This window comes from Alligator mississippiensis, chromosome 5, assembly GCF_030867095.1.
Source record: "Alligator mississippiensis isolate rAllMis1 chromosome 5, rAllMis1, whole genome shotgun sequence".
NCBI lineage: Eukaryota > Metazoa > Chordata > Crocodylia > Alligatoridae > Alligator > Alligator mississippiensis.
The window spans coordinates 22,587,365-22,609,533 of record NC_081828.1 but is presented as its reverse complement, the minus strand read 5'-3'; the positions used below and the strand labels follow the sequence as shown (position 1 = coordinate 22,609,533).

General features: G+C 45.8%; 1 protein-coding gene across 1 annotated transcript in view; it reads right to left on the bottom strand.

The window, feature by feature from the left end:
* Positions 1-528: 528 nt before the first annotated feature.
* MSH4 (mutS homolog 4) overlaps positions 529-22,169 on the bottom strand; it is a 67,729-nt gene continuing 46,088 nt past the window's right edge. The window contains exons 17-20 of the mRNA XM_059727647.1: positions 21,099-21,227; positions 13,325-13,499; positions 1,624-1,712; positions 529-648 (exon numbers count right to left, since the gene is read on the bottom strand). Of these exons, the coding sequence (XP_059583630.1) occupies positions 613-648; positions 1,624-1,712; positions 13,325-13,499; positions 21,099-21,227 (429 nt within the window). The 3' untranslated portion in view covers positions 529-612. The remainder of the gene's footprint in view (positions 649-1,623; positions 1,713-13,324; positions 13,500-21,098; positions 21,228-22,169) is intronic.

Sequence of the window (22,169 nt, the reverse complement as noted above, 5' to 3'; positions counted from 1 at the left end):
TCCGAAGAATGAGCAAACTCAGTGGCTGCACAGCAAGGGAGAAAAGTATAGCTTTTCTGCCCAAGTCACAGTGCCAGTTTTTCGCTGGCCAAGATCTCTAATACATCTGTATAAGATCTGTATACTGTATAATACTAATGCTGAACTATCGAGCCTTGAGTAGTTAAAATACTATTTGCATTTGTCTCTCTCAAAATAAATAAAGGGGAATATTATTATTATAATACTGATTTCCATTATATAAAGCAGATGCTTCTGTTTCAAATTTGCTTCAGAAGAATAACTTGGCATATAATCACATGTGGAGACCATCTATGAGTATGACAGTAATGAGTATAATTTATATTAAATTGAAAGTTTTTTTTTTTTAATGGAAAACTATTGCTAACAATATGGTGTGATAGACAATAAGCCTTGTCTTCACCGTAACAATTAGTCTATTACCATAATTCATACACTACAGTTGCCCTTCAGTTTGCCCAAACACTGGACAGTCAGCTTCATACTTTTTCTTCAGGCCTTTCAAGTATATTCGCAAGCTGTCTGGATCCAATCGAGAGTTCCTGGCAGTCTGAACAAGCCTTGTTGCCAGATGATAAACAGCCCTCTGTCTTAATGTCTCGGGAGTGCTTCTTTGTCTTTGCTGTTCTTGAAAATACACACAGCCTTGAAAATGTGAATTTCAACATTCACTTATTAAAATAGTAATGTTAGCTCTTTTTGTCTGTTTTCTTTTTCCATTTCTAGGGAGCTGATCTACCATTTGAATTTAAATCTGTAGTACTAACTAGTACTTCCAAACCATAATGAAAAACCGGTTTTGTACTTGATGGTGCTCTATAAACCCCTTGGATCTGCTTCCAAAAATACAAAGTCTAGTTTATGAAACTAACACAAGAATTACATGACAAATCAATTTGGAATCCACATTATGAACAGTTTCTTAATATACAAGTCTCTGATAAAAAGTTATAAATGTTATTTAATTATGGATTTTTTTTCAACACTTCATGGAATGAAGATTAACTTCCTAAAAGTATAAAGAGTCATCCCCAGAGGTGGTGTCTTGGGCAAACCCTACAGAGGTGGGGGAGAAAGGAGACAGGATGGGGAGAGCACTGGAGGAATGTTGGGGGTTGGGCACAGGAGTCTTACCCATGCCGGGGATGCACAAACAGCCACCCCCAGCTGCTGCTCTTACAGTAGCAGCACAGAAGCTGTACATCTGGCTGCTGCAAAGCCATAGGGCTGCTTTTGCTGCCAGGATGTAGACAGGGTTTTGGGGTAATTCCCTCCTAAGTGCATGCTCTGCTCGCCTACCCCTAGTTATGCCACTGATTATCTCTACCTTTCCCATAATGAATTTAATTGACATGTTAGTTACAAGTAACATTAATCTTCTTTAAAAATTCTCAGTGATAATACTATAAACTTCCCCACGAAGATCTTATTTCTTACACGTGCCATACAGATGTAGTTCTGTAATACATTTAAGAAAATATAAATAGTTAAAAAAAACTAGACAGTTCACTAGACCTAAACCTCTACACTAGCTATGATAACACGTTGGAAATGTGTGTCTTCTAAGACTACAAATTCCAGTATGATAAACTTCCTACAAACCAGAATTTGTCGAGTAATATGATTTGTGATATTCTTTGCATCCAAAATTATTGATGGAGGTAGAGAGGAAACTTCTGCAGCTTTTAAACCTAAACAAAACAGACAGAAGTTCTTTACTGACTGTGCCAGAACAAATTGTTAAGATAATCAAAGCATCATTGTCTTAAATGAAGTGTTTTGAACCCCCCCACAAAGATTTATTTCCTTCTTGCAAGTGCCCTCTTCTTTGTTTATGAGTTCAGTAATTCTCATAATAGAAGAAAAAACTAATAGACGCTTATGAACAACAAAAGCTAATTCATGTCTGCTCACAATCCATGGCAACATCTGCTCTGACATACGTATATTCAAACGAAGTATTACAACACCTCACCGCTAAAGACATTGTCAGAATCTTATCAGCTGTGATATTAATTTGGAGTATGGACAGTCTCCACCCCCTTTGCTAGAATGGGGGAAAAGAAGCCCTCACTGTGAAGATTAAAAGGCAAAGATTGAAGAATAAGGTCAGCAGCCTTCAACTTCCATTTCCTTTCAATTTGACAGGCTGTTCTGGCCACAAAGAAAGAACAAGTAGTGGGCAAAGTAAAAATAGGGAGCATAAGGGAGAAATCAATCTGGATAGCCAATATTCAGGGGTGGTGCAAATAGCCAATGCTTTCCATCCTTCAATTTTTTCAATCCCCAGAAACTGAAAAGGCACCTCTGAGGCCTCAAAGACTGCATGTCAAAATATTGCCAATAGCAGTCCTACTACAAAACTCTAGCGCTTGATCCATCTTCTAATCCTGGATGGCTGGATGGTTATGGCTGCTGAAAAGATTTTCTTCTCTCTAGGTGAGCTGCCTGCTTTGGAAACTGATAGTTAATAGTGGGACTATACCAAGTTAGGAGAAAGTAGGCATGTCTACACAAGACACAATGGTGCAGTAGCAACAATCCACTGGGCTGCAGCTCGTTGCTACAGCCCGCAGTAGCATTGCCAGGCACTAACCACGCAGTGACAATACAGTGCAGTACTAATAAGCAATGGCTTAGTAGCATCAGGAAAAAAAAGTGTGGCACAGTACTGCACAGTAATACCAGTTACTGCAAAGTCATTTAGTACTTGCTTTTGCAAGTACTAAATGACTGTACATGTAGACATGGCCAGCGGGGAGCAAATCCACATCTTTGTGTACAAAATACCACTGCTAAAGCAGTGTCCTCAAAGTATTATTTAATTATCCTGTCGCTCCAATAAAAGCCTACAATCACAGTAACCATGAATATGGATGAGTGATAGCAGAACATCAACTAACAACCCCGCAACATGGAAGATCCTGAATTTTGCTGTTTGAAGTGGAAACTTCACAACATGAAGAATAAAGAAGCTAACCTCAACAGAGAGATATACTTTCTAAGCCTATGCAAGAACCCAACATCATTCCCAGAAGACTGAACATCTACAATCCTCTGACTACCCCACACAGCTCCAAAGATGCTTCACAACTATGCAGGAGAACTTCAGAAAAAACTAGAAATCATCTCCTTCATATAACCTACTCCAAAAGAAATCAACTCAAGAAGAAAATCAACACATGCTACAACAACCTCAAAAGAGATTAAACTGGATATCTTCCCATACATTGTATAATGTATACAAAAAGACTACCAAAGATTTGTTATAACATTCATCCAATACAAAAAGACAAGATGGTACCAATTACTACAGGAACAAGTTTTCCAGCCAGAAAAACAACCCTCAGAAAAACACCAGGAATACCTTACAGCATTTCAACCTCATACTTGATGACAGTGGAAGGAACCATTCAACCCTCTAATATTATCAATCTCTTACCAAAGCTGAAAAATCTGTCCTGTATAAAGGCCATAATTTCTGTTCAGAAAAATACCCAAAAAAGATACTACAATGTGGAGAACTAAAAGAAATTTCTGAATGCCTCCGTCTGAAGGAATATTTCCATAACCAAAACAAATCCACTTTCAACACTACTTCATCCTGTGACGACATCAATAAAAATATTAATGCCAAAAAATCCAAAAAACCCTCAGATTGGACACCTTACAGTGGATGAAATTCAAACCTCAGCTGCTATATTAACTGCTTTGGAGAAAGAATGAATAGTGAAATACTCAACAACAAACACCACTAAAGCAGCCTCTCCCTCTCAGAAAGAAGGGCCATAGAATCTCTAAGATCCAACCACCAAATAGTAACAAAACCAGCAGATGAAGGGAGAGCTATACTTATCCTAAATTGTGAAGACTACATAAAAGAAGCCAACAAACAACTCTCTGACACCACCTACTACAAAAAACTAGAGGAAGATACAACTCCCCTTTTCACCTCATAACCACCATCACATCATTTCTACCTGAATTATAAGAAAAACTGCAGACCCTGATCCCTCCACTACCCAATCCAGGGACAATTTACATGCTCCCTAAAATCCATAAATAAGGGAACCTGGGCAGACCTATCATATCCTACCATGGAACCCTAGCTGAACAAATATCAAGTTTCATTAAATCCATCCTAAAACCTCTTGTCACCAAAAGACCAAGTTTTATCCAAGACACAACAGACTAGGTGACATGCGGGGGGGGGGGGGAGCGGCAGGAGCACCAGTGCCACCCCGCCCCCCACAAGTGCCCGCTGGGGAATGGTTTTCTGTGGCACTCCCGGAAACAGCTGCAGCCACTTCTGGAAGTGGCCACAGTGATCAGCTGTCTTGCGATCGGCCGTGGGGGAGCACCCCCCTCTCCAGTCGGCGGGATTGACTGCGAGCTCCCCTATTGGTTGCTGACTGGTCACTGGGGGAGGTGCATGACTAAGGCGGCACCAGTCGTCCTTGCTTTCTGTGAAAACTCAAAAACATAGACCACCTTCCCAGCAATACTCTGTGTCGCAGAGCACTGAGGTGCCCTGCTCCTAAAGAGGGGAAACTGCTAGGGAAAGAGCCCTAGCAGTGAATAAGTAGCCCAGCTGTCGGTTGCCAGGGCAACTAGAGCTAGCAAGAGATTGCACCTGCCAGCGGTCATCTGACTGAAAGGGGCAGGGCCTGGCTCCCTTATAAACCCTAGAGGCTGAGGCCAGAGGCAGTTCCCTGCCAGCAGCCAAGGAGGAAGGCGCTCTCTGTCATGGAAGAGAGGAGAAGCCTGAGGCAGGACCAGTGTCTGACACTGCTGCGAGATGAAGAATCCCCGGTAGGCTTGAACGTAGTTATAGCCGGGTGGCTTCCGTTTATGTTATAGCCAAGGGGCTTGCGTTTGTGTTACTGTTTGATACCGGTGGTTTGGGTGAGGCTATTAGGGGTTGAAGGAGGCCTCATAGAGGACCCACAGCAGTGTGGGGACCCCAGCACCAGTGAGGGTGCAGCAGTCGGGGTGCACTGACCCCAACCCCAGAGAGGGGCAGTTGAGAAGTCCCAGAAAGGGGGCGTTGCTGAGAAGTCCCAGGGTGGGCGTGGTGAGCCCCAGAGAAGAGGGGCAGCATTGTGGAAGAGCCCCAGAGAGAGGGCAGCATTGTGGAAGAGCCCCAGAGAGAGGGCGGCGTTACTGAGAAGGCCTGGAGAGAGGGGGCAGTGCTTTGAGAAGTGCCAGAGAGAGGGCACGGAGAGAGACAGGGCCGCAGAGAGCCTGAGCACCAGAGAGAGGTTGTAGACCTGGACCGAACAACGTCTACTCCAGCTGCGAGGCTTGGGGCGTGGTAAAGGGATGGTTGGAGCCATGCATAGCCCATAAGGCTAGGGAGCCCCTGAAGCATCCATTGCTGAGTGGGACCACAAGGAGTCCGGGAGTCCACGGGGCAGATATTACAGCAACCCGTGTCCAAGACAATGTAAGGCAGCCTCCCATACATTTAATCTCCATCAAAGACATGGCGGGTGAGAAGTGAGGGTGCCCTTTTGAGCCAACTTGGCATGGGAAGGGGGCCTTGAGATCACGGACCTCCTGTAGGACCCTGCTGTGACACCCTCCTATACCCTCCTAACCACCATGGATGTTACCAGCTTATATACCAACATCCCACACCAGGATGGGATCCAGGCCTGCCTCACATATCTACAAGAGCAAGATGACAACTCAGAGTACAGACCTCAAGATATTACTGAACTTACACACTTCATCCTCACACACAACAACTTCAGTTTCAACAACTAGCACTCCAGACCATGGGTACAGTTATAGGCACCAAAATGGCCCCACAATATGCCAACTTTTTTATGCCCACTTGGAAGAAGAATTCCTCAAGAACTGCACCATCAAACCCATGCTATACCTGAGATATATAGATGACATGTTCATCATTTGGACCGAAAACCTCTCTGATTGATTTCCATTAGAAATTCAACAATCACCCCTCCATCAGACTATCTCTTGAACATTCCAGCACTGTCATTTCCTTTCTAGACACTATGATTAATATCTAGAATGGGGAAATACAAACTACCATATACAAGAAACCCACAGCCCATCATACATATCTGTACAGAACCAGCAAGCACCCTAAACAAACCAAGAAGGCTGTAAATACAGCCAAGCCCTCTGGTACCACCGAATTTGCATGGACGAGAATTCACGCAATCGTCACCTCAACTCTCAAAAGGGCTTTCACCCAAGAAGGACACTCCTCCAGAGAGCTAGATCACACTTTTGAAAGAGCCACCCAGATGCCATGTGAAAAATTGCTACGGTACAAAAAGAAAATCCCCACAAATCACACATCATTAGTTACGACATATCATCCTTCCCTGGAACCTACATGGAAAATCCTCAAACAATTGCAACCCATACTAGAAGAAGACCCAATTCTTAAAGAGATCTTTCCAGAACCACCCATACTAGCCTTTAAACAAGCTCCAAACCTCGCTAACCCCATCACCAGAAGCAAACTCCCTATGACCCAAACCACACCATATAGATCCAGACCATGCCAGGACAAGAAATGCAAAACCTGCCAACACAGCTCCACCACTCCCACAATAACTACACATCCCACAACAGAACCATCACCATTCTTGGATCTTACACCTGCACCTCCAGATTTGTAACACATCGCATCCAGTGCACCAAATTTCTTGATGGAAAATATGTAGGAGAAACCAAACAACAACTGTGTACCAGAATGAACATATACCAAAAATCCATCAAAGATAAAAATATCCAATTAACTGTGGGTGCCCACTTCTCACAAGACAATCACTCCCTCTCCAATCTCTCAGTTCTAATTCTCAAAGGGAATTTAAATAACCAAACCTTTCACAGATGAGCCTACAAACTTTACTTCAAATCTACTGGATACAAAAAATCATGGACTTAATATAGACACTGGATTTCTGACACATTACAACTTGCCACATAGGGCTTTTAAACTAGGTTCATTGGGGGATGGGAATGCAGAAGATAAAGAGAACCTAGGATCAGCGAGCCACAAGCCATGTGCTGGATCAGCCCAGGTACTAAGGGACCCAACAGGCATCAGGACAGGGGGGTACCAAGGGCACCCATTGGGGGCCTTAAATGTCTCTACACTAATGCTAGGAGCATGGGGAACAAGCAGGAGGAACTTGCACTCATGCTTGCAAGCAATAACTTTGACCAAGTTGGGCTAACTGAAACCTGGTGGGATCCTACTCACAATTGGGCAGTAAGCATTGATGGCTATAAGTTGCACAGATGTAATCGAGTGCTTTCTATGTTAAGGAGCAATACACATCTTCTATAATCAAGATGGGATCAGAGGACGGGCAAATTGAGATACTGTGGGTCAGAATACAAGAGGGTCAAGGAGAAAGGGACTTGGTAGTAGGGATCTAATACAGACCGCCACACCAGGAGGATGAGCTAGACCTGGAATTCTCAAAGAAGCTCTCAGAGGCCGTGCAGTCAAGGGACATGGTTGTAATGGGTGACCTAAACTACCCTGACAGCTGCTGGGAGGAACAGTCAGCCAGATCTAACTGCTCACATAGGTTCTTAACCTGCATACAGGACCTCCACCTAACGCAGGAGGTATACGGTCCCACTAGGGGAAACGCTTTGTTGGACTTGATGCTAGCTACAGGGATGACCTGGTGAGGGATCTGTAGGTACAAGGCAACCTAGGGGATAGTGACCATCAGTTAACTGAATTCACTATCTGGCATAGAGTGGGAAAAGTAACCAACAGGGCAAAAGTGCTAGACTTCAGAAAGGCTAACTTAAATGTGCTCAGGAGATTAGTTAGGGAGGCATTGAAGATCAAGAGCACTGGCAAAATGGGAGTCCAGAAAGGGTGGTCCTTCCTCAAAGGAGCATTCCTTTGGGCACAGAAGGAGACAATCCCATTGCACACAAAAGGGGGCAAAGGGGCCAAGAAACCCTGTTGGCTGAACAGGGAAATCCAGGAAAGCCTAGGGGCAATGAAAGAGGCATACAAGCTGTGGAAACAGCGGGTAGCAACCAAGGAGGACTATATCTCCTTGGCTTGCACTTGCAGGGAGTCAGTTAGGAAGGCCAAAGCAACAATGGAACTCTGGCTGGTGACAAATATTAAAGACAACAAAAGATCCTTTTTCATATATATAGGGAGCAAAAAGAAGGTGCAGGGTAACATAGGACCCCTACGGGCTAGAGCAACTGGTGACAGATAGGAGGGACAAGGCTGAACTCTTCAATGAGTTTTTTGCCTCTGTATTCCTGAACACGGATCAAGACAAATCTCGCAATTGCGTTATCAATAGGCACAGGAGGAACACCAGCTCACCAAAGGTCAGCATTGACTTAGTAATGGGACACTTGGAGGGGCTGAATGTGTTTAAGTCAGGAGGCCCGAATGACCCTCATCCAAGGGTACTGAAGGAATTGGCCAGTGTCATAGCAGAGTCACTAGCATGGCTGTTTGAGTACTCATGGTGCTCAGGTCAGGTCCCAGAGGCCTGGAAAAGGGCCAGTGTGGTCCCTATTTTCAAGAAGGGGACGGAGGATCCGGGTAATTACAAGCTGGCTAGTCTCACTTCCATCCTTGGGAAAACCTTTGAAAAAATTATCAAGGATCATATTTGTGGGAGTCCAGCAGGAAAAATAATGCTGAAGGGCAACCAGCATGGCTTCATAGCAAGTAGATCCTGCTTGGCTAACCTTGTTTCTTTTTACGACCAGATCACAAAATGCTTAGATGCAGCAGTCAAGGTAGATGTCATCTACTTGGATTTTAATCAAACTGAGCAGCTGTGACATAGATGATTACACAGTCAGGTGTGACCCTTAGGAAAATTTGCCTAAGGGTCGCACCAAGAGAGTGGTGGTAGATGGGTTGGTATCAACCTGGAATGATGTGGGCAGTTGGGTCCCCCAAGGTTTGGTCTTTGGATCTGTGCTATTCAATGTCTTCATCAGCGGCTTGGATGAGGGTGTGGAGAGCACTCTATCCAAATTTGCGGATGACAAGAAATTATGGGGTAAAATAAACACACTAGTGGGAAAGGATCAAATCGAGGTAGACCTGGACAGGTTGGAAAAGTGGACAGAAAAGAATAGGATGCAGTTCAACAAAAACAAGTGCAAAATGCTGCATCTAGGAAGAAGGAATCACCAACACACCTATAGGCTAGGGGAGGACCTTCTCAGCAGCACAGCAGCAGAAAGGGATCTCAGAGTCATAGTTGACTTGTTAATGTGATGAAGTAATCAGTAAAGCTAACCGCACTCTATCATACATAAGCAGGTGCATCATGAACAGGTCCAGGGAGGTGATACTTCCCCTCAATGTGACATTGGTCAGGCCACAGTTGGAGTACTGCATCCAGTTCTGGGCGCCACACTTCAAAAGGGATGTGGATAACTTTGAGAGGGTTCAGAGGAGGGCCACTCGCATGGTTAGGGGCCTCCAGGTAAGCCCCTATGAGGAGAGACTGAGGGACATGGATCTTTTCAGCTTCTGCAAGAGAAGGCTGAGAGGGGATCTTGTGGCTGTTTACAAATTCATGGGTGGGGAGGGGGGCAGCAAGAAATAGGAGATGCTCTGTTTACCAGGGCATGCCTTGGAATAACCAGAGAGCAGATTTAGGTTGGATGTCAGGAAGAACTTTTTTACATTAAGGGTTGCCAGAATCTGGAATGGGCTCTCAAGGGAGGTGGTGCTCTCCCCTACCTTGGGGATCTTTAAGAGGAGACTGGACAAGCACCTGGCTGGGGTCACAGTGCTCTTTCCTGCCCAGGGCAGGAGGTAGGACTTGATGATCTACTGAGGTCCCTTCTGACCCTAACAACTATGAAACCTATGAAATTATGACATCTGATTCAGCAGGTACCTGCCTGAAGCTTACCATTTGCATTCCTTCACACATCCCCCCACTCCTCTCTTCTCTTACTCAGACTGAACAAACCCAGTTCCCGGAGTCTCTCCTCATAGGGCCTATCCTCCAGGCCCCTGATCATACGGATGGCCTTTTGAGCTTATCCACATCCTTCTTGAAGTGCCGTGCTCAGAATTGGGCACAGTACTCCAGCTGTGGCCTTACCAATGCCAAATAGAGGGGGAGGAGCACCTTTCTGGTTCTATTGGCAACGCACTGGCTGATGCACACCAGAGTTCTATTTGACATACTGGCAACTTCATCATACTGATGGCTCATATCCATCCTTGGGTCAATTATCCCTCCTATCCCCCCAGTCCCTTTCAGATATCACATCTTTCCAAAGAACTTTGCCAGCAGAACATCAAGATAATCAATCTCATTAAAGACATAAGCACTAGTGTCACAGTAGCTACTATGGCTAAAAAAAAAAAATCTAAACATGTAGAATCATATGCTGCCTTTAGATTCACATTACACATATCTTTAAAATATAACTTTATTTATGATCTGTAAACAGAGATAGCAACAGTTACAAAACTAGATATTTCTACAAGAGAGATGACTGCTTAGATACACTACTCTTCTTCATTTGTCTTGTCAAATCTTTGAAATTGACCTTGTATTTCCAAAGGTGAGAAGAATTAACAGTGAAATTCAGCCAGATGTAGAAAAAACATTCATCTCAAATTAATTCCAACCTAAAATGGAATATTACGCAGTCTTCAGTGCAGTCAGGCTTGCAAAAATCAGACAATACCCTATTGATTAAATGTCAGCTAAAGCAGGAAGCTGCTACAAAATCTAGCACTCAAAATTATGTGGATTTGTGTCGCTCCTCAAAGGATTGTGGTTTTCTAAAGATATGAATGGATGACAATGAGATATAAATAAAATGTTTTAATTCTGATGCAGTTTTGGTTCAATATATTTTTTATCTAATTTAAAGGATAATTGAACCCGCTTTCTGAAGGACACTACTTTAAAATTTCAAAGGATAAAAAGCACCTCTTAACATTCTATATATATAAAAGCCTTAGTCTGCCTGAAACAACCAATCAGAGTGCTCCAAGAGCATTCTGGACAAGAGGTGGCGGTGCTCCGGTGCCATGAAGGCGGGGACAGAGGGGATGGAGTGGTGGCCATGGAGTGGCTCCGGCCATGCTCCCCCCTGCTCCCTGCAGGCCGCGAAGATGGAGTGGATGGAGGGAAGAGGACATGGCCAGAGCTGCTGACCACGCCCCCTGCAGGCGGTGGCAACAGAGTGGATGGGGGGGGGGCAGTGCTGCTCATCCCCCCAGTGCTTCCTGGAAGCTTCGTTTCCGCCCCCCACCCATCATTCTTGACCAGCAATTGGTTAGTAAATAATAGGCCTGTGCAAGTCAGCAGCTATTCAGTCTGGCTTCAGATCCAGATGCTTTGTATGCCAGCCATCCGATCCGGAGCTCCGGACCGGGTTTCCACTTTGATTCAGTCGAAGTGGCTCCAAAGCTTCGGAGCTGCCTCAGAGATCCAGCCATAGGGTATAATGGGGAATCACTGAAATCAATAACTTTGTTGGTTTTGGTAGCATGAAACCTACCAACTTTCAAGTAGATTGGTGCAGGGGTTCAGGGGGAACTGCACCCCAAATTCTTGAAAGCAAAACTCATGTCATGTCTATGTGTTACACTACAGGGGGGATGAAAACTGCAGGGGTGGTAGCCCCTGGTGAGGCCACAAAGCCTGCCAAATTTCAAGAAGATAGGTGCAGGGGCTTGGGGGGGACTGAACCTCAAGCTACTGACAGACAAAACTCATGACATAGATGACCCTGTGTGTGTTAAGGTGCAGCAGGGTGAAAGCTGCAGGGATGGTAGACCCTGCTGTGGCCACAAAGCCTACCAGTTGTCGAGGAGATAGGTGCAGGGCTTCTGGGTTCTGGGGCCCTGCACTTCTAGCTGCTGACAGGCAAAACTCATGTCATGAGTGCTTGTGCAACTGTGTGTCTTGGGGCAGTGAGGATGGGAACTACTGCAGGCCTGGCTGCTAAGCTACTGTGTTACCAGTTACCAATCAATCATGGTTTACTCAGGGACCAGCTCAATACACAGTAGCTAGCTAATGTAGCCACTTAATTAGCAACAATTAACACCCACAAAACCACAGACAAAGAAGAGGAAATAATCAATACAGACAATCAACTGCCCCAAGACAGAGACAGTCAGTCGCACAAGCACCCATGTCATGAGTTTTGCCTGTCAGCAGCTAGGGGTGCAGGGCCCCAGAACCCCGCTGTACCTATCTCCTCAACAACTGGCAGGCTTCGTGGCCTGAGCAGGGGCTACTACTCCTTCAGTTTTCAGCCTGCTGTGCCTTAGCACACACAGGGTCATCTATGTCACAAGTTCTGCCTGTCAGCAGCTTCAGGTGCAGTTCCCCCCAAACCCCTGTACCAATCTTCTTGAAACTTGGCAGGCTTTGTGGCCTCAACAAAGGCCACCACCCCTGCAGTTTTCACTCCCCTGTGGTGTAGCACACAGACATGAATTTTGCTTTCAAGAGTTTGGGGTGCAGTTCCCTCCGAATCCCTGCACCGAGCTTCTTGAAACTTGGTAGGCTTTATGGTCTCAGCAGAGGCTCCCACTCCTGCAAGTCTCACCCCAAATCAGACAAAAAACAACAACGTTATAGATATTTCATCGACTCCCCATTATACTCTATGGCCAAATTGCCTCCGAATCTTTTCCGAAGCGATTCGGAAAGCCTGAAGCTTCCAGAGATTCGATTCAGATTCATAGCTTCTGCCTCTGAATCATCTCCAAATCATGATCCGAAGCTTTGCACAGCCCTAGTAAATAATAAACATAATAATATACATATATGGCCATTAAATTGACATTTTTGTTTAAACTCTACTTCTTCAAGATGAACACAGATATTAGTTAATTATAAAAAAATCACAATTTATGAGCAAACACAGGGAAGTCTGCTCTTGTAACCAGATACCTGTCCATTTAGATTTTAAACATTATCACCAGCACCTTCAATTACTCCCATAAGGAAACAGGAAAGTAGTTCAGACCACTCAGTACAACTACTATGTACCCACAGTGGTTCATCTCACTCAAGTAGCAAATCACTATGTTCTCAAACAGCTAGAAACTCCAGATAAAACTTGTGAGTGAAAAAAAATCTTTTTATTAAACAATAGTTATGTTATTACCCCAACTGAAACAGTATTTTAAAGCTATGAGTGTTCCTGTATACGAATCATTTTGAGATCTATCAGTGGACAGAAGAATGCTAGACTTCCTGATAGTTTAACATTATATCTAAAGTAATGTTTCATAAGTTAAATCAATAATGTAGTGCATTACCATAGTTTTTTTCTTCTGTGTGTCCCTTTGAAAGTGTGTAAGTATAAGCAATTTTTTCTTCATTTCCAGTACTGCTTCTCACATGTTGCACCTCAAAATGGTTGTTTTCCACATTGGGATATAAAGCATCTATTTGACACAGTTCCAGAAAATGTGTAGCAAATAGTGTAAATGCCTAAGTTAGGAATCAGGAAAAAAAAATTGTAACTTGTTAAGTGATTACACATAATATACCACAATTATGCAAAACAAGATAAAATATATTCTTAAGGTGGTTTCTGGAATTCACTTACATATTTCTCACTAAAAGCTAAATCTTTAAAGGGAAGATTAGCAAAACTGTCACTAAGTTGCTAACAAATGAAACTCAGCAATTAGATCTATATATTTGCTTAATGCAGTAATATACGGATGTGAATTCAGTGAGACACTGAACATAGCTTCAATTACAGACAGTTTAAATTCAGTTAATTTTTTTTTTTTTAAAGTGGCCCTTTGTTTTTAAAATGAAGTAATATTTTCTGCTGAATGTAGCAAGGTCAATGAACTGAATGAATGCAAGTATGACTGAGCATCAGGAAAACTGCTAAGTGAAATCTATGACCCTACTGACATCTCCTAAGAGGAATTATTGAAATCTCAAAACATGTTTTCAATTTGACTAGAAAAGAAAATGGTAACCATGCATTTAAGACAGGGGTGGGCAATTATTTCAGCTGGAGGGCTGCTTAAAGAGTTTTCTTGAGCTGTCGAGGGCTGCCACGGTGGCATTGCCCCTACACAGGTGCCCCACCTCCTGGTCACCATCTTGGGACCAGAAGTCATGCCCCCTAGGCACTGACCTTTGACACCAAAAGTACCTCCCCTTGCTCCTGGAAGTACTCCTTTTAGCAAGGGGGTTTGCCATCTCAGAACCAGAAAAATACCAAATTATATTCTAAAAATCAAACATCTACTATAGCATTAATTTGATTTAAAAAAAAATTATCCTGATTTATCCTTTTGTGTAGTGTACATAGAGGTGATTGTATAATAGCTTAAAATGAAGTCTTACTCTTGTATGTTGTGGGGGGAATGTGTGGGGGTATAGGTTTGTGGGGAGCTGTGGGTGCATGGGTATATGAGGTATGGGGGAGGGTGTGGATGTGTTTGTGGGGGGATAGACAGGTGCGGGGGATGTGGGTGTGTATGGAGTTCGGGGTGTGTGGATGTGTATGTGGAGCGGGGGGGGATGTGGGTGTGTGTGGATATCTGGGGTGTGGGTGGGTATGGGGTTTGTGGGGACCTGCGAGTCTGTGAGGGAAGGGTGGCTGGGGAGGGTTGTGGTATGTGTGGAGGGGGAAGGTGGCTGGGGCGTGCGAGGAAGTGTAGGGTGTGCATGGGAGTGTAGGATGTGCATGTATAGCAGTCTCTCTCTCTCTCTCTCTCCCCTGCTGCTTCTGGCCCCGGGGCACCAGCGCAGGCCCCGTGCTCCTGCTCACTGCCTCTTCCCTCCCTGCCCCTGTGTCTGCCACTGCTGCCCTTCTCCTGCTGCTTCCTTGTCCCCAGCCCCCTCCCCCCACCCACCACTCTGGCACAATGTCCTAGCTGCATGGCCGAGACCACAGGACGTAGCAGGAGCTGGCCTGGCACGGCTGGTACCACACAGAGCCAGCAGAGAATTGCAGGGACTCCTGCCAAGTTCTGTAGTCTGGCAATGCAGCTGGGAACTACGTGGTGCTGGAGTGGCCACCTGGCAGGTGGGTGGGGAGAAGCAGGGGCAGCAGGTAGGAAATCAGGGAAATGGTGGCAGCAAGTGGTATGGGAGAGTGGCAGTAGGCAAGTGCGTGGGAGCGCAGAGACAGCTGAGTGGTGTCGGGACCGAGGGCGGTCTAAGGCTATGGCCAGTAGCCTGGACCATCAGGTGGGGTTTTTCCACGACGGAGTAGAGTTAGGCACAGAAGCGTATTGGTTGTACAAAGAAAGCTTTACTTACACTGCCGATGGTCACAGTGCAGGAAGGAAACTTGCTTGAGTTGCAGTTGCACACAGACAAACACAAGTGAGATCTCTTCCGAACCGAACCGAGATGAGTCATCAATGCACGACTCCATGAGTGCTTCACACGGGGGTACGTCAAATTTTCCACTATGATGGGGAGTGGCTAAAAGCTGATCAGGCCTTTATGTCCTCCTCCAAGACACACGCGGAGTTTGCTAGGCTCCACAGCGCGCTCAGAGTTCCCCACGAGATGGTTGTGGAGTCCTCCAACTTGGGCGGAAACTGCTCTAGCCTTTTGTACGGCTAGCGAGCCAATTGCTAGCCGCCACATAGGAATAATTTAGAATTGACCAATAGCAGGACACTAATTTGCATACGTGTGGCGGGAACTCTTTTGCACCGGGGATTTCTCTCTGCAGCTGAGAAATCCACTGTGCAAAGAAAGCTCCATGTGGCGGGAAAATTCCAATGTGCCGAGGCACTAAAAGTCATTGGGTTATGACATGCCCCCTTGCCGATGGCACAGCCAGAATTTTAAACCACATGCGCATCGTTGGAGTCATTACGAGCTCTCTTGGCTGGTTCATATGCCAAACGATTAAACACAAATTCAGACAACATAATAAGTTCGTCCTCTAAGGACCGAATCAAATAATAGCCGGCACTAACACACAGACACATAATTATATTCATAACAAGAAATTCAACTATCAGGACTTCAGTAGGCGTCATGGCGAAGTCACAAGTCAAGTCCTCGCTTCTTTAACGATGTTCTCCGTCTCTCTCTCTCGGGACTTCCCTCCACCACGCACTTTGAGTCCTGGACCTGTGAAAAGAAAATCCTCAAAACGATAAATTAAGCTATATTACAATATTTACAGGGAACCGCGTGCGATAGGGCAATCAGCAAGATTTGTCGCCGCTTCCCGCTTTTCACAGCACACAATACAGGTGCTCGGGCACGGCTCTGCTCTGGACGATCTTTCTCCTGCATGCTAGTGGATACAACCGACGCAGAAGTGGATGGCAAACACCGCAGGGTTCTATCCATGCTCAGCAAGACGAAAAAGTCGATGACAACATCGAGAAGTCGTCGTCTATCTTGTCTGGATACTGAAAACCCAGTTCGTAGGCCAGTTGCCACTGGCCTGCGTCTCCCAGGATTTGGAGCTGTCGTTTGGTGAGCCCAGAATGGTTTATGAGGAACCCAAACATGATTCGCTCTTCGGGCGTTCTCTGCGGCAACGGTTGATAATCAGATTCGCTATGGCTTATGCCCTGAGCCTCGATTGGGTATATAGTAGATCAATGCTCCCAGTCGCTGGGTGTATTCGACTTCATCAGGATGCGCAATTGTGAAAGCTGACGCAAAAGGTTGCTTGCAGGTTGACCAACCATGGGGTTGAGGAAAACTCGGAGGACGATGTTCTTTCCTCCATAGACCTCAACACAGGCTCTTACGCTGTCCAGCTTTATTGGTACCGTTTTAGGATTTTGCAGATAGCGATGAGGCCATGGCCCTCTCTGTTGGGATGGTGTTAGTCCCAGTACACATGCTCTGGGGTTCCAGGAGTAGTATGAGATCCCGACCGTGGCCAGCAAAAGTTGCTCCGCGCTGGTTTTCTCTGGCTGTCTGTCATGCCATGCATGAGATTTCTGACCGACTTGTCCTGCGGCGAGCGCTGGAAGCAGAATGGGCCAATGAGTGTTGAACATCACTGTATTGACATCGATGGCATGCCCTCTACAGATCAGGAAGCTTGCTTCTTCTAAATCCAACAATTCGGACCCAAATTCCACAACTAGACATCCCATCCACACGGCTAGGGTCTCTTCAGGCTTGATCTTTGACTCCTCATACAGTTCCTGCAACTCAGTTCAAGTACGAGCACGATAGGTGGTAGTACAAGCTGCACTCTATGGATCAGTTGCCTGGCAGGTCGGTGTCACAGGGCGAACTGCTGCTAGAGCCATTATTGATTCTGGTAGGAGGGGCGGATTCTCTCCTCCGCTCGATGCTCCCTCCCCATGGCAAGAAGGCGGGGCTGCCGGAGGCGACGTCACTTCAGTGGGCGGGACCACTGGACAGATTCTCGCTCGTTCTTTTGAAGCTCCGCCCATCTTTTCCAGCTCCTCCACGTGGCTCCCTTCTTGCTCGGCGCCATCTTGAAATGGCGTCTCAAGATCCTCTCTCACAGCTGCATCTTTAGCCGCCTGAACGGTTGCGAGCAGCTGGGCTTTCAAACTTGCATTTTCCCGCATTAGAGTTGTCATAGCATGGACCATTGCACATAACATCTTTCCCCTGTCGCACTTCGGGGCTGCCCCTTCAGCTGCGGCACGTCCCTCCGTCTCCAAACTCTCACGGAGATCGGACAAAAGCTCACGGCTCCTCAATCTAGACAACACTGCTTGGGGAGTAAACTGGTCTTCCGTCTCCTGCACATATCGCAGGCAGCGGGTATACTTTGGGTCGAGGGTCAGGTCCACTGCGCCCACTGGTTTCACTCGGACCGAGGATATGGTGCCCCCTTCCTCTCGGGATCTAAATAGGACCCGCTCTCCACCCATCACACCCGAAAGCTCTGGGGTGAAGATGTGCTTCCTTCTATTCTCCCTTCAGCGAAAAGTAGCCGCTGATGGGCCTTTCACCCGTTCCGCCCACCTGATGGTAAGCAATATGCGCCTCTAGTTCTTCGGCGTCTGTTACATGCCATTTTCCACTGTGCCAAGGGCAGTTTCTCACTAACTCTAACTCCATCGTGTCTTCCCCGCATCCTGTTTGTGACGCCATGTCGGGACCGAGGGCGGTCTAAGGCTATGGCCAGTAGCCCGGACCGTCAGGTGGGGTTTTCCCACGACGGAGTACAGTTAGGCACGGAAGCGTATTGGTTTTACAAAGAAAGCTTTACTTACACTGCCGATGGTCACAGTGCAGGAAGGAAACTTGCTTGAGTTGCAGTTGCACAGACAAACACAAGTGAGATCTTTTCCGAACCAAACCGAACCGAGATGAGTCGTCGATGCATGACTCCACGAGCACTTCACACGGGGGTACGTCAAATTTTCCACTATGACGGGGAGTGGCTAAAAGCTGATCAGGCCTTTATGTCCTCCTCCAAGACACATGCGGAGTTTGCTAAGCTCCACAGTGCGCTCAGAGTTCCCCACGAGATGGTTGTGGAGTCCTCCAACTTGGGTGGAAACTGCTCTAGCCTTTTGTACGGCTAGCGAGCCAATTGCTAGCCGCCATGTAGGAATAATTTAGAATTGACCAATAGTGGGACACTAATTTGCATACGTGTGGCGGGAACTCTTTTGCACTGGGGATTTCTCTCTGCAGCTGAGAAATCCACTGTGCAAAGAAAGCTCCATGTGGCGGGAAAATTCCAATGTGCCAAGGCACTAAAAATCATTGGGTTATGACAAGTGGGAGCATGGGGCCTGCACATTATCTGAGGTGAGCTTCAGCTCATGAAACCTTATGTTATATACATTAGGGCTGCGCAAAATTTCACTGGGTGTTTTGCTTTGAAGCTGTTTTCAACGTGTTTCAAGCTCGAAACAGCAACATCAAAATGAAACAAAAGGCTTTGAAACAGCTTTAAAATGAAATGAGGGCACTTGAAACGTTTTGAAAGTTTTGAAACATTTCAAGTTTCAAAGCCATGCTTGCTTGGCTTCAGCGCCGGTCCCAATCAGCAGCAGCAGCCTGCTGTCATCCCGCATGCAGATCCAGGAGCCCACACCCCCAGGAGGAGTCTGACACAGCCCTCCCAGGTGGGTGGGCCCCCAGATCTGTGTGTGGGATGACAAAAGGTTGCTGCTGCCACCTGGGACCGGTGCAGGGCACAGCCAGTGCCCAGAAGATTGCTGCTGCTACTGGCCCCCCAGCAGCAGCAGCAGCCTCCTGTCATCCCGCGCACAGATCTGGGGGTCTGCACCCCTGGGAGGGCTGTGGGGCTGTGCTAGACTCCTCCTGGGGGTGTGGGCCCATGCATCTGCACACAGGATGACAGGAGCCTGCTGCTGCCACCTGGGACCAGCACTGGGCACAGCTCATGCCCAGCACCAGGAAGTGTCCTGCTGCCACTGGTCCCAGGCACCAGTGGCAGGCTCCTGTTATCCCACACACAGATCTGGGGGCCCGCACCCCTGGGAGGAGTCTGGCACAGCCCCACAGCCCTCTGGGGGAGTGGGCCCCCAGATCTGTGTGTGGGATGACAGAAGGCTGCCGCTGCTGCATGTGGCCAGTGGCAGCAGCAATCTTCCCAGCCCTGGCCACAGGGTGCATCCAGTGCTGGTTCCAGGCAGCAGCTGCAGTCTTCTGTCATCCTGTGCATAGATCCAGGGGCCTGCACCCTTGGGAGGACTGCAGGGCTGTGCCTGACTCCTCCTGGGGGTGTGGGCCCCCCAGATCTGTGTGTGGGATAACGGGAGGCTGCCGCTGCTGGCTATCATCCCACATGCAGATCCAGGAGCCCACACCCCCAAGAGGAATCTGGCAACTGTTTGAGGTGAAGTTTTCCAGAAACCTTTGCACCTACCTCTTTGACACTTGGCAGGCTTCATGCCTGCAGATGGGGCTACCATCCCTCCAATTTTTATATACATTAGGCAATAAATGACAAAGTTACAGGCATTTTCATGATTCTTCATTATAGCCTATGGGCGAAACATTGAAACGAAGAAACAGTTTCGACGAAACGGAACAGTGCTTTGAAACTAAATGAAACAGAACAAAACAAAACACTGTCCCTTCTAAATGGTGAGACGGAAGTCACAATGCAGTGGTGCTGTTTTGCCCAGCCCTAATATACATATATATATCTACTTTGATTATTTTATAAGGTGCAAATTATGTATGCCTTCTACATATATAAATTTAGCCGCTAGTGGAAAATCCACTGATTCTTATAAAATTCAATCAAAATGTTTGCCAGCATTCCAAGGTTATATACTGTCCTTCAATTAGTCATGGGAAATATTTGATAATTTCAAACCTAACTGCATAAATACTCAAAAATAATCCCTAGAAATAGATCTTGTGTCTTTGCTTGAAAAAGTCTGACAGTGCACTCTGATCTCAGAACTAGTATATCAGTGAAACTCCTCTCTTCTTCCCTCATCAAAAAACCCGTTCAGTTTCTCTCAACAAGCCACTAAAATGAAGCATTTTAAATCAGTCAAGTGCAGAATAATCATGATTTTGGAATCAGACAGCTGGGAAGGTTCCCTTTGGAGATGTAAGTATATAAAATTTTAATCTCCAAGCAAAACTGAAGGGATCAGTTAGTTTGTTTCCCAACTGCAATACTAAACTGAAAGATATATTTCATTAACTTGATTCTGCAGATTTGTTATAGCTCTAATTACTAAACAACTGTGTTAGGGATACTGTGGTTGGCTTCATTAATGAGAACAAGATATAGTCAGATTAAAATGATAAAAGCCAAGGCTCAAGCTTTTCTGAAGCTTTCCAAGATGAAGGACATAGATGGAACCAAATCTTAATAGAAATATGCTTCAGGTATAATCCAGGGGTTGGAACGAGGAGATAAGGATAGGACAAGGACCAGAAGTGATAGGAAGTACAGCACTTTCTTATCTATTAATCCATCTCTTATCTATCCATTGATCCTGATAAATTTATCAGGATTACCTAGATCATAAATGTCCACATAACAAAGTCTAGGATAAGAGACAAAATATTCATATTTAGTATATTGTCAAGACAGTAACACAAAATAATTACACATTTTAGATGCAAATTATTTAAAAATGTAAAATATACCTTTAAACTCAATAGATATTCACAGACTGCATAACAAATGCCAATACCTTCTTCAGTACTGGTACCTCTGCCAAGTTCATCGATTATAATAAGTGATCTGTCATTAGCATTTTGTATGATATAGGCTATCTAGAAAAAAATAATATTTTGTATCAGCTCTGTTAGTAAATTGCTAAATCCCTAACTCTTAATATGCATACATTGTTTTATTTCACCTGAAATATAACTCTTAGCATAGATTCATAGATGCTAGGGTCGGAAGGGACCTCAACATACCATCGAGTCCAACCCACTGCCCTAGGCAGGAAAGAGTGCTGAGGTCACCCCAGCCAGACGCCTATCCAACCTTCTCTTAAAGACCCCCAAGGTAAGGGAGAGAACAACCTCCCTTGGAAGCCCATTCAAAATTCTGGCCACCCTTACTGTGAAGAAGTTCTTCCTGATGTCCAGCCTAAATCTGCGCCCTGTCAGTTTGTGACCATTGTTCCTTGTTACCCCAAGAGATGCCCTGGTGAACAGACCATATCCGATTCCTTGTTTCCCTCCCCCAGTGAAACATTTCCACCACTAGAAAATCATTCTGGGGGAGGGAGCAGTACAAGCATTTAGCCTGCAGCTGCCTCCTCTCCCCTGGTCCTTGTGCCTTTCTGAGACCAGGGTGATCCTGTTCAGAGGAAAATGTGGGCAGCAGCAGGTGCTCCAGTCCTCCCATTCCTGGGAACAAAGTGAGCAGCTCCTTCTCAGAACAGAGACTACTCTGAGGAGCAATCAGGGAGCAAGGAATGGTTGCTCATCCACTCAGCTCTTAATGCTTCCATAGGATATTCTTGCTGCCCCCATCTGGTGCTGGGAGCCAACTTAGGGTCAGCCTCCCCAAGCCCAATTCCTGGTCCCCAAGCTTTGCTACCAAGCTTTTCCACATTAAAAATAGAACTTTTTGGCCTTTGTCTTTTTATCCCTATATTGGACTGAAATTATAAGGGGGGACAGGTGGACATGGCATTCAAAACCTGAGGGCTGGGAACTTGGCTGGGGCTAGCAAGAATAGAAGGGCAGTGTATAAGCATTCAC